We start from the raw sequence: 22,697 nt of genomic DNA, 5'->3' as shown, positions 1-22,697 counted from the left end.
CATCCGCCATCCCTTTCCCCTCCCACCAGTTATACCCCCACCATCCTTTCACCTGCCCCTCTCTCTCATTCTGCTCTTCTCCCACCCACCATCCCACCTGTCATTTCGTGCCAAAAAAAACCAAAGAAATTCTCACCGGATGGAGGTTGAAGGAGGCGGTCAGGCTGGCTTTGTAGTGCTGGAAGGAAAGAATAAACAATGTCACTTATACAGACATTGGGATAAAGGAGGATGATGGAAGAGGTCCAGACTGGAGGATGATGGGAAAGGTCAGGAGAGGAGGATGGGAAAGGTCAGGAGAGGAGGATGATGGGAAAGGTCAGGAAAGGAGAATGATGGAAAAGGTCTGGAAAGGAAAATGATGGGAAAGGTCTGGAAAGGAAAATGATGGGAAAGGTCCAGACTGGAGGACGGTGGGAAAGGTCCAGGCTGGAGGACGGTGGGAAAGGTCCAGGCTGCAGGACGGTGGGAAAGGTCCAGGCTGCAGGACGGTGGGAAAGGTCCAGGCTGGAGGACGGTGGGAAAGGTCCAGGCTGGAGGACGGTGGGAAAGGTCCAGGCTGGAGGACGGTGGGAAAGATCCAGACTGGAGGACGGTGGGAAAGGTCCAGACTGGAGGACGGTGGGAAAGGTCCAGACTGGAGGACGGTGGGAAAGGTCCAGACTGGAGGACGGTGGGAAAGGTCCAGACTGGAGGACGGTGGGAAAGGTCCAGACTGGAGGACGGTGGGAAAGGTCCAGGCTGGAGGATGGTGGTAAAGGTCCAGACTGGAAGATGATGGGAAAGGTCCAGACAGAAGGATGATGGGAAAGGTCAGGAAAGGAGGATGATGGCAAAGGTCAGGAAAGGAGAATGATGGGAAAGGTCCGGAAAGGAGAATGTCGGGAAAGGTCCAGACTGGAGGACGGTGGGAAAGGTCCACACTGGAGGACGGTGGGAAAGGTCCAGACTGGAGGATGGTGGGAAAGGTCCAGACTGGAGGATGGTGGGAAAGGTCCAGACTGGAGGATGGTGGGAAAGGTCCAGACTGGAGGACGGTGGGAAAGGTTCAGACTGGAGGACGGTGGGAAAGGTCCAGACTGGAGGACGGTGGGAAAGGTCCAGACAGGAGGATGATGGGAAAGGTCAGGAAAGGAGGATGATGGGAAAGGTCCGGAAAGGAGAATGATGGGAAAGGTCCGGAAAGGAAAATGTCGGGAAAGGTCCAGACTGGAGGATGGTGGGAAAGGTCCAGACTGGAGGACGGTGGGAAAGGTCCAGATTGGAGGACAGTGGGAAAGGTCCAGAATGGAGGACGGTGGGAAAGGTCCAGACTGGAGGACGGTGGGAAAGGTCCAGGCTGGAGGACGGTGGGAAAGGTCCAGGCTGGAGGACGGTGGGAAAGGTCCAGGCTGGAGGACGGTGGGAAAGGTCCAGGCTGGAGGACGGTGGGAAAGGTCCAGGCTGGAGGACGGTGGGAAAGGTCCAGGATGAAGGACGGTGGGAAAGGTCCAGACTGGAGGACGGTGGGAAAGGTCCAGATTGGAGGACGGTGGGAAAGGTCCAGACTGGAGGATGGTGGGAAAGGTCCAGACTGGAGGATGGTGGGAAAGGTCCAGACTGGAGGACGGTGGGAAAGGTCCAGACTGGAGGATGGTGGGAAAGGTCCAGACTGGAGGATGGTGGGAAAGGTCCAGACTGGAGGACGGTGGGAAAGGTCCAGACTGGAGGATGGTGGGAAAGGTCCAGACTGGAAGATGATGGGAAAGGTCAGGGAAAGGAGGATGATGGGAAGGGTACCATGCTCACCTGGGCCACACGGGCGTTCTTTATACTGATTGGGGTGTGCTGGATGCCTTTCAGACCATACAGTTCCACCACATCCATCGGCTCCTGACACACAGAATACATCAGAGGAAGAATGTAATATCTTCACTGGGTTTTAATGTACATAAAGCCGTAACTTTTCTTTTTCAGTTTAGGGTGGAGTGGTGAGGGGGTAGGACCCCTGAATTATACTGCTGTCTTTGTGTATGTTGGGGAGATTCTTCCTACTGGTCAAAGTGCCACTAAAACAGGAAGTGGTGAGAAATCCAAACAGGAAAAGAGAGGAAATCCATTAATGGGGACACCTGTTCTGGTGACAACGGTAAAAGAGAGGACTTTCCCTCACTGATGAGAATTTCTCTCAATTTCTGGTGTGATTACGGGACGTGAAGGAAAATCTTCCCAATGACGGGTTTTATCTATTCCTGACTCCATCAAAAACAAGAAAGTTCAGGGAAGGGAAGGGAGCAGTTGGTAGGGAGAATAAAATGACCCGGAGGTAATATATTACAGATCCAGCCCCTCCCCCCTGCTGCTTTGGATCCAGAAAGTAAATATCTGCTCCCTCCCTCCAATCTGTCCACAGACAGCACAGTAAGACATGGAGACAAGGGCATTACCTCATAATATCCATCGATAAAGACAGTGATCATTTGGGGGCTCACACCTTGAGCAGACAGGACAGAGCGCAGCATCCTGGGAGACAGACGGAGAGGTCATGGAACATTCACAGCATGAAACAGTTTAATAATAACTCCCCTCCACATACAGCTCACCTGTACAGGTAATAACTCCCCTCCACATACAGCTCACCTGTACAGGTAATAACACCCCTCCACATACAACCCACCTGTACAGGTAATAACACCCCTCCACATACAGCTCACCTGTACAGGTAATAACTCCCCTCCACATACAGCTCACCTGTACAGGTAATAATACCCCTCCACATACAGCTCACCTGTACAGGTAATAACACCCCTCCACATACAGCTCACCTGTACAGGTAATAACACCTCTCCACATACAGCTCACCTGTACAGGTAATAACACCCCTCCACATACAGCTCACCTGTACAGGTAATAACACCCCTCCACATACAGCTCACCTGTACAGGTAATAACTCCCCTCCACATACAGCTCACCTGTACAGGTAATAATACCCCTCCACATACAGCTCACCTGTACAGGTAATAATACCCCTCCACATACAGCTCACCTGTACAGGTAATAACACCCCTCCACATACAGCTCACCTGTACAGGTAATAACACCCCTACACATACAGCTCACCTGTACAGGTAATAACACCCCTCCACATACAACCCACCTGTACAGGTAATAACACCCTTCTACATACAGCTCACCTGTACAGGTAATAACACACCTCCACATACAGCTCACCTGTACAGGTAATAACACCTCTCCACATACAGCTCACCTGTACAGGTAATAACACCCCTCCACATACAGCTCACCTGTACAGGTAATAACTCCCCTCCACATACAGCTCACCTGTACAGGTAATAATACCCCTCCACATACAGCTCACCTGTACAGGTAATAATACCCCTCCACATACAGCTCACCTGTACAGGTAATAACACCCCTCCACATACAGCTCACCTGTACAGGTAATAACACCCCTCCACATACAGCTCACCTGTACAGGTAATAACACCCCTCCACATACAACCCACCTGTACAGGTAATAACATCCCTCCACATACAGCTCACCTGCACAGGTAATAACACCCCTCCACATACAGCTCACCTGTACAGGTAATAACACCCCTACACATACAGCTCACCTGTACAGGTAATAACACCCCTCCACATACAACCCACCTGTACAGGTAATAACACCCTTCTACATACAGCTCACCTGTACAGGTAATAACACCCCTCCACATACAGCTCACCTGTACAGGTAATAACACCCCTCCACATACAACCCACCTGTACAGGTAATAACTCCCCTCCACATACAGCTCACCTGCACAGGTAATAACACCCCTCCACATACAGCTCACCTGTACAGGTAATAACTCCCCTCCACATACAGCTCACCTGCACAGGTAATAACACCCCTCCACATACAGCTCACCTGCACAGGTAATAACACCCCTCCACATACAGCTCACCTGTACAGGTAATAACACCCCTCCACATACAGCTCACCTGTACAGGTAATAACTCCCCTCCACATACAGCTCACCTGCACAGGTAATAACACCCCTCCACATACAGCTCACCTGCACAGGTAATAACACCCCTCCACATACAGCTCACCTGTACAGGTAATAACTCCCCTCCACATACAGCTCATCTGTACAGGTAAGAACACCCCTCCACATACAGCTCACCTGTACATGTAATAACTCCCCTCCACATACAGCTCACCTGTACATGTAATAACTCCCCTCCACATACAGCTCACCTGTACAGGTAATAACACCCTTCTACATACAGCTCACCTGTATAGGTAATAACATCCCTCCACATACAGCTCACCTGTACAGGTAATAACATCCCTCTACATACAATTCACCTTTACAGGTAATAACACACTTCCACATACAGCTCACCTGTACAGGTAATAACACCCCTCCACATACAGCTCACCTGTACAGGTAATAACACCCCTCCACATACAGCTCACCTGTACAGGTAATAACACCCCTCCACATACAGCTCACCTGTACAGGTAATAACACCCTTCTACATACAGCTCACCTGTACAGGTAATAACACCCCTACACATACAGCTCACCTGTATAGGTAATAACATCCCTCCACATACAGCTCCCCTGTACATGTAATAACACCCCTCCACATACAGCTCACCTGTACAGGTAATAACATCCCTCCACATACAGCTCATTGTAAAGGTAATAACATCCCTCCACATACAACTCACCTGTACAGGTAATAACTCCCCTCCACATACAGCTCACTTGTACAGGTAATAACACCCCTCCACATACAGCTCACCTGTACAGGTAATAACACCCCTCCACATACAGCTCACCTGTACATGTAATAACACCCCTCCACATACAGCTCACCTGTACAGGTAATAACACCCCTACACATACAGCTCACCTGTACAGGTAATAACACCCTTCTACATACAGCTCACCTGTACAGGTAAGAACACCCCTCCACATACAGCTCCCCTGTACATGTAATAACACCCCTCCACATACAGCTCACCTGTACATGTAATAACTCCTGTCCACATACAGCTCACCTGTACATGTAATAACTCCCCTCTACATACAGCTCACCTGTACATGTAATAACTCCCTCACACATACACTCACCTGTACAGGTAATTGGGTCTGTTCCCAGCAATCACTGCTACCGGAACGTTCCACACCTTGTTGTCTTTTAGCTGTTTTAAAGGGAAAGCACAGAGTAAGCGATATTCTGAGGTCTTAGGCTCCTCCCACTGATACCAATGATAGGACACTATTCCTCCCACTGACACCAATGATGGGGCACTATTCCTCCCACTGACACCAATGATGGGGCACTATTCCTCCCACGGACACCAATGATGGGGCACTATTCCTCCCACTGATACCAATGATGGGGCACTATTCCTCCCACTGACACCAATGATGGGGCACTATTCCTCCCACTGACACCAATGATGGGGCACTATTCCTTCCACTGATACCAACAATGGGGCACTATTCCTCCCACTGACACCAATGATGGGGCACTATTCCTCCCACTGATACCAATGATGGTGCACTATTCCCCCCACTGATACCAATGATGGTGCACTATTCCTCCCACTGATACCAACAATGGGGCACTATTCCTCCCACTGACACCAATGATGGGGCACTATTCCTCCCACTGACACCAATGATAGGGCACTATTCCTCCTACTGACACCAATGATGGGCACTATTTCTCCCACTGACAGCAATGATGGGGCACTATTCCTCCCACTGACACCAATGATGGGGCACTATTCCTCCCACTGACACCAATGATGGGGCACTATTCCTCCCACTGACACCAATGATGGGGCTCTATTCCTCCCACTGACACCAATGATGGGGCACTATTCCTCCCACTGACACCAATGATGGGGCACTATTCCTCCCACTGATACCAATGATGGGGCACTATTCCTCCCACTGACACCAATGATGGGGCACTATTCCTCCCACTGATACCAAAGATGGCCACTATTCCTTCCACTGACACCAATGATGGGGCACTATTCCTCCCACTGACACCAATGATGGGGCACTATTCCCCCCACTGACACCAATGATGGGGCACTATTCTTCCCACTGACACCAATGATGGGGCACTATTCCTCCCACTGACTGGGTTATCCACAGCTGAGATATAATGAATAATTATTGATTTTATTTTTACCGCAGACATCTTCTGCCTGGATGTGCCCTGTCTACATTATCATATTGACTTTGCTGCCCAGGCTCTTTGGCTGGATATCAGCCGGCTTTATTGATAGTGCCGTTAGTTTGGGACCGTAGAGTCTGCACCACCATATGGATAGTGCCCTTGAAGCAATAGCCCCAATGATATCGAACCCAAACCCATCTCTGATGGAGCCTGGCAACAGCATAATTCATGACAAACAGGGTGAGAAGAGCTGAGGACACTTTGGTCCCTGGATGGTCCCTGGACGTCACCTTGAGGATACCCGCTGATATTCTCCTTCCATGTTCTGCTTGCTACAATATTTTGAATTAATTCTGAGGACTTTGAGAATGTTTTGAATATTCATATTTAAAGAAATGGATTAGACCCCCAGTCAGATTTTTTTCGCTGTCTGTGTCCCCGTTAGGAACATTCACCCTCTCTATTTGTTTTCCATTGTCATTAAAAGTAAAAGAAACCTTCAAATTTTGGGTTGTCCCAAGAAAATAATAGAGGGGAAATCTTCCAAGGAGGACAGCAATTCCAGTGACCCTGGGGGGTCCCCAAGGAATTCCATTATTTGCAGGGATTTCCTCCCACTTCCTGTTTTGAATATGGGACAGGAAGTGAAGGGAAATCTCCCCAATGGGATACAGATGGCAAAAAAAAAAAAAAAAACATTACATGGGTTGTAGCACTCCCTTACTCTATCCAAAATTAAAAGAAAAGAAGTTTTGCCTAAAGTTCTATTTTAACTTGGGGCACTCAAACTGGCCCCTAGAGATTATCATATCACCTTTAGGGGCCTCATTTAGAGATCTGCCGATAGCCGTGCCGCACATGTTGTCAGAACCCGACACAGACAAATCACAAACCCCGACTTAGACATCTTTTAGCTGAAGTAAGCTATTAGGAGGACTGGGCCTCCCAAATCTATCCAGACACCACCACCCCCATCCGACTTGCCCAGATTTCTACATACACTATATTGCCGGCAGTGTTGGGCCGCTGCCCTTTCCACACACATGACCTTTAATGGCCCCCCCAGTCTTAGTCCGTAGGGTTCAATATTGAGTTGGCCCCACCCTTTCCACACACATGACCTTTAATGGCCCCCCCAGTCTTAGTCCGTAGGGTTCAATATTGAGTTGGCCCCGCCCTTTCCATACACATGACCTTTAATGGCCCCCCAGTCTCAGTCCGTAGGGTTCAATATTGAGTTGGCCCTGCCCTTTCCTTGCACATGACCTGTAATGGCCCCCCAGTCTTAGTCCGTAGGGTTTAATATTGAGTTGGCCCCGCCCTTTCCTTGCACATGACCTGTAATGGCCCCCCAGTCTTAGTCCGTAGGGTTCAATATTGAGTTGGCCCCGCCCTTTCCACGCACATGACCTTTAATGGCCTCCCAGTCTTAGTCCGTAGGGTTCAATATTGAGTTGGCCCCTCCCTTTGCAGCTATAACAGCTTCAACTCCTCTGGGAAGGCCGTCCACAAGGTTTAGGAGGGTGTCTATGGGAAGGTTGGACCATTCTTCCAGAAGCACATTTGTCAGGTCAGGCACTGATGTCGGGGGAGGAGGCCTGGCTCGCAGTCTCCGCTCTAATTCATCCCAAAGGTGTTCTATGGGGTTGAGGTCAGGACTCTGTGCAGGACAGTCAAGTTCCTCCACCCCAAACTGGCTCCTCCATGTCTTTATGGACCTTGCTTTGTGCACTGGTGCGCAGTCATGTTGGAACAGGAAGGGGCCATCCCCAAACTCTTCCCACAAAGTTGGGAGCATGAAATTGTCCAAAATGTCGCCTTAAGAGTTCCCTTCACTGGAACTAGGGGGCCAAGCCCACCCCCTGAAAAACACCCCCACACCATAACCCCCCCTCCACCAAACTTTACACTTAGCACAATGCAGTCAGGCAAGTACCGTTCTCCTGGCCACCACCAAACCCAGACACGTCCATCGGATTGCCAGACAGGGAAGCGTGATTGGTCACTCCAGAGAACACATCTCCTCTGCTCTAGAGTCCAGTGGCAGCGTGCTTTACACCACGGCATCCGACGCTTTGCATTGCACTTGGTAATGGAAGGCTTGGATGCAGCTGCTCGGCCATTTAAACCCATTCCATGAAGCTCTCTACGCACTGTTGTTGGGCTCATCTGAAGGCCACACCAAGTTTGGAGGTCTTTAGCTATTGACTCTGCAGACAGTTGGCGACTTCTGCGCACTGTGTGCGCTTCAGCATGCGCTGACCCTGCCCTGTCATGTGACGTGGCCTACCACTTGGTGGCTGAGTGGCTGTTGTTCCCAGTTGCTTCCACTTTGTTATAATCCCACTAACAGTTGAGCGTGGAATATTTAGTAGCCAGGAAATGTCACGGATGGACTTATTGCCCAGGTGGCCACCTATCACGGGACCACGCTTGGAGTCACTGAGCTCCTGAGAGCGACCCATTCTTTCACCAATGTTTGTAGAAGCCGTCTGCATGCCTAGGGGCTTGATTGTATACACCTGTGTCCATGGAGGGGATTGGAACACCTGAATCACATGATTGGGAGGGGATTGGAACACCTGAATCACATGATATGGAGGGCGGGGACAATACTTTTGGCAATATAGTGTATGTCAAGTAGAGTGGTGATAACAGGCCCACCCGCAGAGTGATTTTCATCGGGTTCATTTGGAAGTCCATGACAGGACATGACCACAAGCTCTACATAACTGTTACTGTTTTACAGCTTTACCAACCACTGAAATAAGATATCAGGCACACAAGAAGACAAACGCTAAGCAGGAGCAGTAAAGCACAACCATCATGAAGTGCTGCAAAGCAGGACACCATATCTGTGTATGTATGGGCAGATATCCACCACGTATTCACTGACAGACACCCTCCATGTATTCACTGATCGGTATAAAGGACCTCTCCATTGCATAGCATTTGGTCTTCAGGAAAATGGCCGCCTGCTATACTCACAGGGATGGGGTTGAATTCGATGGGGGTGGGGTCCTTACAGCTGCACACACTGCCGTACCCCTCCACTTTGCTGCAGAATCGCTTCCTCCGTCTGTTCAGCTCGGTGTCCGGCCAATGACATTCAGCATCTGCAGAGACATTTCACACGTTCAGGTGGAGCACGGAGACTCTTCTGCTGGATTACTGTGAAATAGTCCCTGCCAGGCTGCTGATTGGTCCTCCCCAGAGATGCCCTCATCTCAGGGTGAGACAAAGCAGCCATCCAAGAATAACCCAGAAAGGAAACTTCAACAATCACACGATCACCAATAACAAGGCAGTTTTTGCAGACCGGCCACATGGGATTCACACACAGCTCGCTCTCTAGAGGAGGGGCAGACCGCACACAGCTCACCTTCTGGAGGAGGGGCAGACCGCACACAGCTCACCTTCTGGAGGAGGGGCAGACCGCACACAGCTCACCTTCTGAGGGAGGGGTAGACCGAATACAGACCACCTACTGGAAGATGAGCAGACCACACACAGCTCACCTTGTGGGGGAGGGGCAGAACGCACACAGCTCACCTTCTGGGGGAGGGGCAAAACGCATACAGCTCACCTTCTGGGAGAGGGGCAGACCGCATACAGCTTTCTGAGGGAGGGGCAGAACGCATACAGCTCACCTTCTGAGGGAGGGGCAGAACGCACACAGCTCACCTTCTGAGGGAGGGGCAGAACACACACAGCTCACCTTGTGGGGGAGGGGCAGAATGCACACAGCTCACCTTGTGGGGGAGGGGCAGAATGCACACAGCTCACCTTCTGAGGGAGGGGCAGAACGCACACAGCTCACCTTCTGAGGGAGGGGCAGAACGCACACAGCTCACCTTGTGGGGGAGGGGCAGAATGCACACAGCTCACCTTGTGGGGGAGGGGCAGAATGCACACAGCTCACCTTCTGAGAGAGGAGCAGACCACACACAGCTAATTTCTGGGAGAAGGGCAGACAGCACACAGCTCACTCTCTAGAGAAGAGGCAGACCGCACACAGCTCACCTTCTGGGGAAGACCGCACACAGCTTACTGTCTGGGGAGGGGCAGAACGCACACAGCTCACCTTCTGGGGGAGGGGCAGACCACACACAGCTCACTGTCTGGGGGAGGGGCAGACCACACACAGCTCACTGTCTGGGGGAGGGGCAGACCACACACAGCTCACTGTCTGGGGGAGGGGCAGACCACACACAGCTCACCTTCTGTAGGAGGGGCAGACCACACACAGCTCACTCTCTGGAGGAGGGGCAGACCGCACACAGCTCACCTTCTGGAGGAGGGGCAGACCACACACAGCTCACTGTCTGGGGGAGGGGCAGACCACACACAGCTCACTCTCTGGAGGAGAGGCAGACAACACACAGCTCACTCTCTGAAGAAGAGGCAGACCGCACACAGCTCACCTTCTGGGGAAGACCGCACACAGCTCACTGTCTGGGGAGGGGCAGACTGCACACAGCTCACCTTCTGTAGGAGGGGCAGACCACACACAGCTCACTCTCTGTAGGAGGGGCAGACCACACACAGCTCACTGTCTGGGGAGGGGCAGACCACACACAGTTCACTCTCTGTAGGAGGGGCAGACCACACACAGCTCACCTTCTGTAGGAGGGGCAGACCGCACACAGCTCACTGTCTGGGGAGGGGCAGACTGCACACAGCTCACCTTCTGTAGGAGGGGCAGACCGCACACAGCTCACTGTCTGGGGAGGGGCAGACTGCACACAGCTCACCTTCTGTAGGAGGGGCAGACCACACACAGCTCACCTTCTGTAGGAGGGGCAGACCGCACACAGCTCACTCTCTGTAGGAGGGGCAGACCACACACAGCTCACTCTCTGGAGGAGGGGCAGACCACACACAGCTCACTCTCTGGAGGAGGGGCAGACCGCACACAGCTCACCTTCTGGGGGAACAAGTTGAATATCGGTCTTCAGCAGAACGGGATCTCCCCACGTGGACAGTGCTGGTGACTTTGAGTGTTTTTCTCCATAGATTTGCCCTGAAGGAATAACGATATCATGTACCCCACAGAGGACAATGCAGGCGCTATGACAAGAATTTGGGGACAAACAAACAATTCACCTCCTTTCTTCACCACAAAAGTCCACATGTCCCTCCAGCCCAACGTCAGAGCCACCTGACTGCCCAAACTCTTCAGCAGGTTCTTCGCTGTGTCTTTCAGATGAAAGGATCCTTCATCCTGGAACACAAAGAAGAAATACATAACAAATGGAAAATCCCAGACGGTTGTCCTCTGTACTGTTAATCGGCTATCATCCAGTTTCCTAAAGAACAACCCCCATCCTCCTTCCCAGGCCATGGTTTCCAGTCCCCTAATAGGGAACCCTTCCTCCTAAAAAGATGGTTTCCAGTCTCCAACTAATGAAATCTCCTCCCCTCCTCCCCCAAGCCATAGTTTAATGTCCCCAAAATGGAAGCCCCTCCACCCCTCCCTCCAAGCAATAGTTACCAGTCTCCAAATTGAGAGCTCCTCCTCACCCCAAACAATGGTTTCCAATTTCCAAATAAGAAAGCCCTTTCCCCCCAAGCGATGGTTTCCAGTTCCCCAACAAGGAAGCCCCCCTACCCATTACTCAGAACTGACCTTGACTGTAAAGATAAGGATACGACCACGGGCCACCATGTTTAAGAACAGAACCATTGCTTCATCTTCATGTGGGGAATATGTGTCAAAAACTCTCTTCGCCATCACATGACCCTGCAGGGCAAAAAAAAAAAGTCAAATCACTTAAAAAAATTGCAATATGATAAAGCTGTCAGAGGTTACCGCATGACTGCGACATACCGAGGCTTGGTTCAGTACTATGACGTGAATTCCTCTGCCCTGTTCTCGGGCCTCGTCCTCCAGAACCTGCACAACACAAACACATGGAATTGTAAAGACATAGCTTATCCCGACTGAGAGCACAGGACAGAGCATCAAGACCACAGGATGTCCCTCTATGGACAGAGCATCAAGACCACAGGATGTCCCTCTATGGACAGAGCATCAAGACCACAGGATGTCCCTCTATGGACAGAGCATCAAGACCACAGGATGTCCCTCTACAGACAGAGCAGCAAAGCCACCGGGCTTCCCTCTACGGACAGCACATCAAGACCACGAGATATTACTCTATGGACAGAGCATCAAGACCACAGGACGTCCCTCTATGGACAGAGCATCAAGACCACAGGACGTCCCTCTATGGACAGAGCATCAAGACAACAGGACGTCCCTCTATGGACAGAGCATCAAGACCACGAGACATTACTCTATGGACAGAGCATCAAGATCACAGGATGTCCCTCTATGGACAGAGCATCAAGACCACAGGACGTCCCTCTATGGACAGAGCATCAAGACCACAGGATGTCCATCTACGGACAGAGCATCAAGACCACAGGATGTCCCTCTACGGACAGAGCATCAAGACCACAGGATGTCCCTCTAAGACAGAGCATCAAGACCACAGGATGTCCCTCTATGGACAGAGCATCAAGACCACAGGATGTCCCTCTATGGACAGAGCATCAAGACCACAGGATGTCCCTCTATGGACAGAGCAGCAAAGCCACCGGGCTTCCCTCTACGGACAGCACATCAAGACCACGAGATATTACTCTATGGACAGAGCATCAAGACCACAGGACGTCCCTCTATGGACAGAGCATCAAGACCACAGGATGTCCCTCAATGGACAGAGCATCAAGACCACAGGACGTCCCTCTATGGACAGAGCATCAAGACCACGAGACATTACTCTATGGACAGAGCATCAAGATCACAGGACGTCCCTCTATGGACAGAGCATCAAGACCACAGGACGTCCCTCTATGGACAGAGCATCAAGACCACAGGATGTCCATCTACGGACAGAGCATCAAGACCACAGGATGTCCCTCTACGGACAGAGCATCAAGACCACAGGATGTCCCTCTAAGACACAGCATCAAGACCACAGGATGTCCCTCAATGGACAGAGCATCAAGACCACAGGATGTCCCTCTATGGACAGAGCATCAAGACCACAGGACATTCCTCTATGGACAGAGCATCAAGACCACAGGATGTCCCTCTATGGACAGAGCATCAAGACCACAGGATGTCCCTCTAAGACAGAGCATCAAGACCACAGGATGTCCCTCTACGGACAGAGCATCAAGACCACAGGATGTCCCTCTATGGACAGAGCATCAAGGCCACAGGATGTCCCTCTACGGACAGAGCATCAAGACCACAGGACGTCCCTCTATGGACAGAGCATCAAGGCCACAGGATGTCCCTCTACGGACAGAGCATCAAGACCACAGGACGTCCCTCTACGGACAGAGCATCAAGACCACAGGACGTCCCTCTATGGACAGAGCATCAAGACCACAGGACGTCCCTCTATGGACAGAGCATCAAGACCACAGGACGTCCCTCTATGGACAGAGCATCAAGACCACGAGACATTACTCTATGGACAGAGCATCAAGATCACAGGACGTCCCTCTATGGACAGAGCATCAAGACCACAGGACGTCCCTCTATGGACAGAGCATCAAGACCACAGGATGTCCATCTACGGACAGAGCATCAAGACCACAGGATGTCCCTCTACGGACAGAGCATCAAGACCACAGGATGTCCCTCTAAGACAGAGCATCAAGACCACAGGATGTCCCTCTATGGACAGAGCATCAAGACCACAGGATGTCCCTCTATGGACAGAGCATCAAGACAACAGGATGTCCCTCTATGGACAGAGCATCAAGACCACAGGATGTCCCTCTATGGACAGAGCAGCAAAGCCACTGGGCTTCCCTCTACGGACAGCACATCAAGACCACGAGATATTACTCTATGGACAGAGCATCAAGACCACAGGACGTCCCTCTATGGACAGAGCATCAAGACCACAGGATGTCCCTCAATGGACAGAGCATCAAGACCACAGGACGTCCCTCTATGGACAGAGCATCAAGACCACGAGACATTACTCTATGGACAGAGCATCAAGATCACAGGACGTCCCTCTATGGACAGAGCATCAAGACCACAGGACGTCCCTCTATGGACAGAGCATCAAGACCACAGGATGTCCATCTACGGACAGAGCATCAAGACCACAGGATGTCCCTCTACGGACAGAGCATCAAGACCACAGGATGTCCCTCTAAGACAGAGCATCAAGACCACAGGATGTCCCTCAATGGACAGAGCATCAAGACCACAGAATGTCCCTCTATGGACAGAGCATCAAGACCACAGGACATTCCTCTATGGACAGAGCATCAAGACCACAGGATGTCCCTCTATGGACAGAGCATCAAGACCACAGGATGTCCCTCTAAGACAGAGCATCAAGACCACAGGATGTCCCTCTACGGACAGAGCATCAAGACCACAGGATGTCCCTCTATGGACAGAGCATCAAGGCCACAGGATGTCCCTCTACGGACAGAGCATCAAGACCACAGGACGTCCCTCTATGGACAGAGCATCAAGGCCACAGGATGTCCCTCTACGGACAGAGCATCAAGACCACAGGACGTCCCTCTACGGACAGAGCATCAAGACCACAGGATGTCCCTCTACAGACAGAGCAGCAAAGCCACCGGGCTTCCCTCTACGGACAGAGCATCAAGATCACAGGACGTCCCTCTATGGACAGAGCATCAAGACCACAGGGTGTCCCTCTATGGACAGAGCATCAAGACCACGAGACATTACTCTATGGACAGAGCATCAAGATCACAGGATGTCCCTCTATGGACAGAGCATCAAGATCACAGGACGTCCCTCTATGGACAGAGCATCAAGATCACAGGATGTCCCTCTATGGACAGAGCATCAAGACCACAGGATGTCCCTCTATGGACAGAGCATCAAGACCACAGGATGTCCCTCTATGGACAGAGCATCAAGATCACAGGATGTCCCTCTATGGACAGAGCATCAAGACCACAGGGTGTCCCTCTATGGACAGAGCATCAAGACCACAGGGTGTCCCTCTATGGACAGAGCATCAAGACCACAGGGTGTCCCTCTATGGACAGAGCATCAAGACCACAGGATGTCCCTCTATGGACAGAGCATCAAGACCACAGGATGTCCCTCTATGGACAGAGCATCAAAGCCACCGGACTTCCCTTTATCAACAGCACATCAAGACCACAGGACATCAATAGTATTGATCTCTACCAGCCTCATGGAACATCTCCCCAGTCTCGTATTGTGGCCCCTAGTATATGATATAAAAAGGGGGCTCAAGTGAAGGGGGAAATCTGATGTGAAGGGAGGGCTCCGATGTGAAAGGGAAGTTGTGATGTGAGGGGGGGAACTCCGATGTGAAAGGGTGGCTATGATGTGCAAGGGGGGGCTCCAACGTGAAACGGAGGCTATGATGTGTAGAAAATAACTCTTGGAAGGGGGAAACTCCAATATGAAGGGGGGGGGGGAACTCCAATATGAAGGGGGGGGGGAACTCCAATATGAAGGGGGGGGGGGGGAACTCCGATGTGAAGGGGGGAACTCTGACGTGAAAAGGCAGCTATGATGTGAAAGGGGGAGCTCTGAAGCGAAAGGGGGGCTATGATGTGAAGAGAAAAACTCTGATATGGAAAGGGAAACTCTGATATGAAAAACGGGTTCTGATGTTAAGGAAGGGGCTCTGATGTGAAAGGGTGTTTATGATGGGAAAGGGGGGGACTCAAACGTGAAAGGGGGGCTATGATGTGAAAGGGAGGACTCAAATGTGAAATGGGGGCTATGATGTGAAGAAAAAAACTCTTGGAAGGGGGGAACTCCGAAGTGAAAGAGGGGAACTCCGACGTGAAGGAGCATATATGATGTGAAGGGGGGGGGGCTCCGACGTGAAAGGGGGGCTATAATGTGAAGAGAAAAACTCTGATATGGAAGGGGGAACTCCGATATGAAAAGAGGGCTCTTATGTGAAGGAGGAAAACCGATGTGAAAGGAAGGCTGTGATGTGAAGGGGGGACTCCGATGCAAAGGGGGGGGGGGGGGGGACTCCGATGCAAAGGGGGACTCTGATGCGAAGGGGGGGGGGGACTCTGATGTGAAGTTAATTTCATCGAGGCCATTGTGCGGCTCAGGTTTCTATTGATAAGTAACATTTATTACATTTTAAACTGGGGGATGAAAATAAAGGAAGCCGGAGAAAAGAAAACAAATGCAGCCGCCACATTTACTGACACCCACCGCCCGCCTCTGACACCCACCGCCCTCCTCTGACACCCACCGCCCTCCTCTGACACCCACCGCCCGCCTCTGACACCCACCGCCCGCCTCTGACATCCACCGCCCGCCTCTGACACCCACCGCCCGCCTCTGACACTCACCGGCCGCCTCTGACACCCACCGCCCGCCTCTGACACCCACCGCCCGCCTCTGACACCCACCGCCCGCCTCTGACACCCACCGCCCTCCTCTGACACCCACCGCCCTCCTGACACCCACCGCCCGCCTCTGACACCCACCGCCCGCCTCTGACACCCACCGCCCTCCTCTGACACCCACCGCCCTCCTCTGACACCCACCGCCCGCCTCTGACACCCACCGTGGTCCCATCCACCGCAATGTAGACCTTGGAGCGGCTGGAATAGACTTCCACATCCAGGACTCTCTTCCCTCCGGCCGTTCTTCGAGGAAATTCCACATTGTGGACGATGTCTTCTGAGGAGAGAGGACAGGAGAGGACGATGATCGGAGGATTCCCCATCACCCGGAACTCCCACATCACCAACCATCCAATGAGAGGACGATGATCGGAGAGGATTCCCCATCACCCGGAACTCCCACATCACCAACCATCCAATGAGAGGACGATGATCGGAGGATTCCCCATCACCCGGAACTCCCAAATCACCAACCATCCAATGAGAGGACGATGATCGGAGGATTCCTCATCACCCGGAACTCCCACATCACCAACCATCCAATGAGAGGACGATGATCGGAGAGGATTCCCCATCACCCGGAACTCCCACATCACCAACCATCCAATGAGAGGACGATGATCGGAGAGGATTCTCCATCACCCGGAACTCCCACATCACCAACTATCCAATGAGAGGACGATGATCGGAGAGGATTCCCCATCACCCGGAACTCCCACATCCCCAACCATCCAATGAGAGGACGATGATCGGAGGATTCCCCATCACCCAGAACTCCCACATCACCAATCATCCAATGAGAGGACGATGATCGGAGGATTCCCCATCACCCGGAACTCCCACATCACCAACCATCCAATGAGAGGACGATGATCGGAGGATTCCCCATCACCCGGAACTCCCACATCACCAACCATCCAATGAGAGGACGATGATCGGAGGATTCCCCATCACCCGGAACTCCCACATCACCAACCATCCAATGAAAGGACGATGATCGGAGGATTCCCCATCACCCGGAACTCCCACATCACCAACTATCCAATGAGAGGACGATGATAGGAGAGAATTCCCCATCACCCGGAACTCCCACATCACCAACCATCCAATGAGAGGACGATGATAGGAGGATTCCCCATCACCCGGAACTCCCACATCACCAACCATCCAATGAGAGGACGATGATCGGAGGATTCCCCATCACCCGGAACTCCCACATCACCAACTATCCAATGAGAGGACGATGATCGGAGAGGATTCCCCATCACCCGGAACTCCCACATCACCAACTATCCAATGAGAGGACGATGATTGGAGAGGATTCCCCATCACCAGGAACTCCCACATCACCAACCATCCAATGAGATGACGATGATCGGAGAGGATTCCCCATCACCCGGAACTCCCACATCACCAAACCATCCAATCAGAGGATGCGGTGTATAATCTCCGCCCCCTCCCCCGGGCGGTCACACTCACCGTAGTCCTGGTCGATGTCCTCCTCGTTCACCGCTCTCCGGGTGTCCAGGATCAGCTTGATGTTGACAATGACAGTGACCAGAAGGAAGAGGACGGCCCCCGTCTGTGGGAGGAGGAAGGTGACCACATGATCAGTCCACAACCAATCACTACACAGAATATCCGACACTTCAGGAACAGACGGAAATATGGAGCATCAAAACTGACGCATATTTGGGGTCACCGCACGCCATCATGTCGACTCTTACCCCGGGTCACCACACCCCGTTATGTAGACACCTCCCCGGGGTCACCACACCCCGTTATGTAGACACCTCCCCGGGGTCACCACACCCCGTTATGTAGACACCTCCCCGGGGTCACCACACCCCGTTATGTAGACACCTCCCCGGGGTCACCACACCCCGTTATGTAGACACCTCGCTGGGGTCACCACACCCCGTTATGTAGACACCTCCCCGGGGTCACCACACCCCATTATGTAGACTCTTCCCCGGGGTCACCACACCCAGATAAGTAGACTCCTCCCCGGGGTCACCACACCCCGTTATGTAGACTCCTCCCCGGGGTCACCACACCCCGTTATGTAGACACCTCCCCGGGGTCACCACACCCCGTTATGTAGACACCTCCCCGGGGTCACCACACCCCGTTATGTAGACTCCTCCCCGGGGTCACCACACCCCGTTATGTAGACACCTCCCCGGGGTCACCACACCCCGTTATGTAGACACCTCCCCGGGGTCACCACACCCCGTTATGTAGACACCTCGCTGGGGTCACCACACCCAGTTATGTAGACACCTCCCCGGGGTCACCACACCCCGTTATGTAGACTCCTCCCCGGGGTCACCACACCCCGTTATGTAGACACCTCCCCGGGGTCACCACACCCCGTTATGTAGACACCTCCCCGGGGTCACCACACCCTGTTATGTAGACACCTCGCTGGGGTCACCACACCCCGTTATGTAGACTCCTCCCCGGGGTCACCGATGCCCATTACCCTCTGACATGGAGCTCACAGATGAACCCTTTCCTGAGCCCCCATCACCTCACCCCGACTGTCTGTTATTAGTAGGCGGGGCTAGGACCACCATGACCACACTGGGGGGGATTTCCCTTCATTGTCCCACCCACAGACAGGAAGTCAGAATTCCCCAACAGATCCTCCCCTCCCCCCACCATCACTGGGATCCCCCCCAGCAGGGTCGTGTTCACATTTACCAGTACCGCCCCCCCCCCACCTGAGCTCCTCCCCACACAGCCGACACTCACCTCCCTGCATAGACACGCCCACTGACGGGTCACTCACCCTATCCATGGCAATCTGGAGGAGAAGATGAGGACCCCCATGGGGCCGGCTATGGAGGGGGGGGATAGTGTGGATGACATCCTGTCTCCCGGAGACACGACTTCCTCTCCACCAATCCCACTGCAGGACTACAACCCCCAGGATGCCCTCCCCAGTCTCCATGGTTACCTGACACATCCTCCGCACCGCCCTCTGATTGGTCAGCTTGTATTTCCAGGCCAGGTACCAACTCCGCTTCTTATGGGGGAGGGGGGGCTTCCCGGGGTCCCAGTTCTCCATGTCTTCTGGGCCAGGCCGGGGCCCCTGAGGATTGGGGCCCATCTGTCTGTGTCCTCTAGTCATGGCGACCCGCAGAGCCCTGAACTCTGGGGGGGCATCAACACTGGGGGGCAAAATATATCATCAGTGATGGAGCATCGTACCCCTCCCCCACTGATCTCATACCCTGCTCCCCCCTCCCCCTAGTGATGTCATACCCTGCTCTCCCCTCCCCCAATGATGTCATACCCTGCTCCCCCCTCCCCCACTGATGTCATACCCTGCTCTCCCCTCCCCTAGCGATGTCATACCCTACTCCCCTCCCCCACTAATGTCATACCCTGCTCTCCCCTCCCTCCACTGATGTCCTACCCTGCTCTCCCCTCCCCCACTGATGTCATACCCTGCTCTCCCCTCCCCCACTGATGTCATACCCTGCTCTCCCCTCCCCCACTGATGTCATACCCTGCTCTCCCCTCCCCCACTGATGTCATACCCTGCTCTCCCCTCCCCCACTGATGTCATACCCTGCTCTCCCCTCCCCCACTGATGTCATACCCTACTCCCCCTCCCCCCACTGATGTCATACCCTGCTTTCCCCTCCCCTAGTGATGTCATACCCTACTCCCCCCTCCCCCACTGATGTCATACCCTACTCCCCCCTCCCCCACTGATGTCATACCCTACTCCCCCTCCCCCCACTGATGTCATACCCTACTCCCCCTCCCCCCACTGATGTCATACCCTACTCCCCCTCCCCCCACTGATGTCATACCCTGCTTTCCCCTCCCCTAGCGATGTCATACCCTGTTCTCCCCTCCCCCACTGATGTCATACCCTACTCCCCCTCCCCCCACTGATGTCATACCCTGCTTTCCCCTCCCCTAGCGATGTCATACCCTGTTCTCCCCTCCCCCACTGATGTCATACCCTACTCCCCCCTCCCCCACTGATGTCATACCCTGCTCTCCCCTCCCCCTAGTGATGTCATACCCTGCTTTCCCCTCCCCTAGCGATGTCATACCCTGTTCTCCCCTCCCCCACTGATGTCATACCCTACTCCCCCTTCCCCCACTGATGTCATACCCTGCTCCCCCTCCCACACTGATCTCATACCCTGCTCCCCCCTCCCCCTAGTGATGTCATACCCTGCTCTCCCCTCCCCCACTGATGTCATACCCTGCTTTCCCCTCCCCCACTGATGTCATACCCTGCTCCCCCCTCCCCCACTGATGTCATACCCTGCTTTCCCCTCCCCCACTGATGTCATACCCTACTCCCCCCTCCCCCACTGATGTCATACCCTGCTCTCCCCTCCCCCACTGATGTCATACCCTGCTCCCCCTCCCCCCACTGATGTCATACCCTGCTCCCCCCCCACTGATGTCATACCCTGCTCCCCCCTCCGATGTCATACCCTGCTCCCCCCCCACTGATGTCATACCCTGCTCCCCCCTCCCCCCACTGATGTCATACCCTGCTCCCCCCACTGATGTCATACCCTGCTCCCCCCTCCCCCCACTGATGTCATACCCTGCTCTCCGCTCCCCCCCAGTGATGTCATACCCTGCTCTCCGCTCCCCCCCCAGTGATGTCATACCCTGCTCTCCGCTCCCCCCCCAGTGATGTCATACCCTGCTCTCCGCTCCCCCCAGTGATGTCATACCCTGCTCTCCGCTCCCCCCAGTGATGTCATACCCTGCTCTCTGCTCCCCCCCCCCCCCCCAGTGATGTCATACCCTGCTCTCCGCTCCCCCCCCCAGTGATGTCATACCTTGCACTCCCCCCAGTGATGTCATTCCCTACGTGATGTCATACCCTGCTCTCCCCATCTAGTGATGAGTGATGGGGGGGGGGGTGATGTAATTGGATGACTGGGGCGTTGGTGGCAGAGGGGAGGTACAGACGGGGGAGGGGGAGGGGGATGTGGGGTGTTTCGGGTGTCTCACCCGCTCGGACAGTCGGACACACACCGACCGATCTCCTCATATCTTCCCGGATGGATGGAGGCGGGAGCGCGCACAGACACGTGACCCACCCCGAGCACCCGCACGCAAGGCGCAGTGAGAGTTGAAAGAATGCCCCGCCCCTAGGGAGGGATGTGTTCTGGTGGGCGTGGTTATTCTCCGGGATTTAATCCGAGCTCCTCCCACTCGGTTGAGCGATCTATCGACGTGTGTGATGGGGGAGGGGAACAACTGACCTGTGACCCGACTGGGAACATACTCCCTCGTTTCCGGTGACCCCAATCTCACCCCACTTCCTGTCCTGTGACCCCGATTCCACCTCACTTCCTGTCCTGTGACCCCGATCCCAACCCACTTCCTGTACTTTAACCACCAGTTCCACCCCACTTCCTGTGCTTTCACCTCAATTCCATCCCACTTCCTGTCCTGTGACCCCAATTCCACTTACTTCCTGTCCTGTGACCCCCATTGCTCCTCACTTCCTGTCCTATGACCCCAATTCCTCACTTCCTTTTCTGTGACCCCCAATTCCAACTCACTTCCTGTCCTATGACCCCAATTCCAACAAATTTTCTGTCCTGTGACCCCTATTTCTCCTCACTTCCTGTCCCTTGACCCCAATTCCAGCTCACTTCTTGTCCTGTGACCCCCAATTCCTGCTCACTTCCTATGCTGTGACCCCCATTCCAGCTCACTTCCTGTCCTGTGACCCCAATTCCAATCCACTTCTTGTGCTTTGACCCCAATTCTAGCTCATGTCTTTTCACCCCCAATTCCAGCTCATTTCCTGTCCTGTCAACCCCAATTCCAGCTCACTTCCTGTCCTATGATCCAAATTCCAGCTCAATTCCTATCCTGTGACCCCCATTCCGCCTCACTTCCTGTCCTGAGACCCCAGTTCCGACTCACTTCCTGTGCTGTGATCCAAAATTCCAGCTCACTTCCTGTCCTGGGACCCCCAATTCCAGCTCACTTCCTGTCCTGTGACACCAATTCTAGCCCCTTTCCTGTTCTGTGACCCCAATTCCACTCCACTTTCTGTTCTGAG

At 53.3% G+C, this 22,697-nt stretch overlaps 1 protein-coding gene across 4 annotated transcripts in view; it reads right to left on the bottom strand.

Annotated features, from left to right (window-relative positions):
- Positions 1-21,912, bottom strand: part of POMGNT1 (protein O-linked mannose N-acetylglucosaminyltransferase 1 (beta 1,2-)) — a 49,682-nt gene extending 27,770 nt beyond the window's left edge. The window contains exons 1-13 of one of the 4 annotated variants that reach the window (XM_089664566.1): positions 21,632-21,912; positions 19,593-19,806; positions 18,110-18,212; positions 16,792-16,904; positions 12,030-12,095; positions 11,829-11,942; positions 11,306-11,423; positions 11,124-11,222; positions 9,188-9,315; positions 5,134-5,204; positions 2,427-2,502; positions 1,789-1,872; positions 137-178 (exon numbers count right to left, since the gene is read on the bottom strand). In XM_089664566.1, the coding sequence (XP_089520692.1) occupies positions 137-178; positions 1,789-1,872; positions 2,427-2,502; positions 5,134-5,204; positions 9,188-9,315; positions 11,124-11,222; positions 11,306-11,423; positions 11,829-11,942; positions 12,030-12,095; positions 16,792-16,904; positions 18,110-18,212; positions 19,593-19,766 (1,188 nt within the window). In that variant the 5' untranslated portion in view covers positions 19,767-19,806; positions 21,632-21,912. Of the gene's footprint in view, positions 1-136; positions 179-1,788; positions 1,873-2,426; positions 2,503-5,133; positions 5,205-9,187; positions 9,316-11,123; positions 11,223-11,305; positions 11,424-11,828; positions 11,943-12,029; positions 12,096-16,791; positions 16,908-18,109; positions 18,213-19,592; positions 19,807-21,456; positions 21,481-21,631 lie in introns of those variants that run through there. The other 3 variants (XM_089664564.1, XM_089664565.1, XM_089664567.1) reach the window with 3 other exon arrangements.
- Between the last annotated feature and the right edge of the window lie 785 nt (positions 21,913-22,697).

This window comes from Staurois parvus, unplaced genomic scaffold, assembly GCF_062004578.1.
Source record: "Staurois parvus isolate SC_StPar_1 unplaced genomic scaffold, SC_StPar_1.0 ptg001948l, whole genome shotgun sequence".
NCBI lineage: Eukaryota > Metazoa > Chordata > Amphibia > Anura > Ranidae > Staurois > Staurois parvus.
The sequence above is the reverse complement of the archived record's forward strand: the minus strand, read 5'-3'. Positions and strand labels throughout refer to the sequence as shown.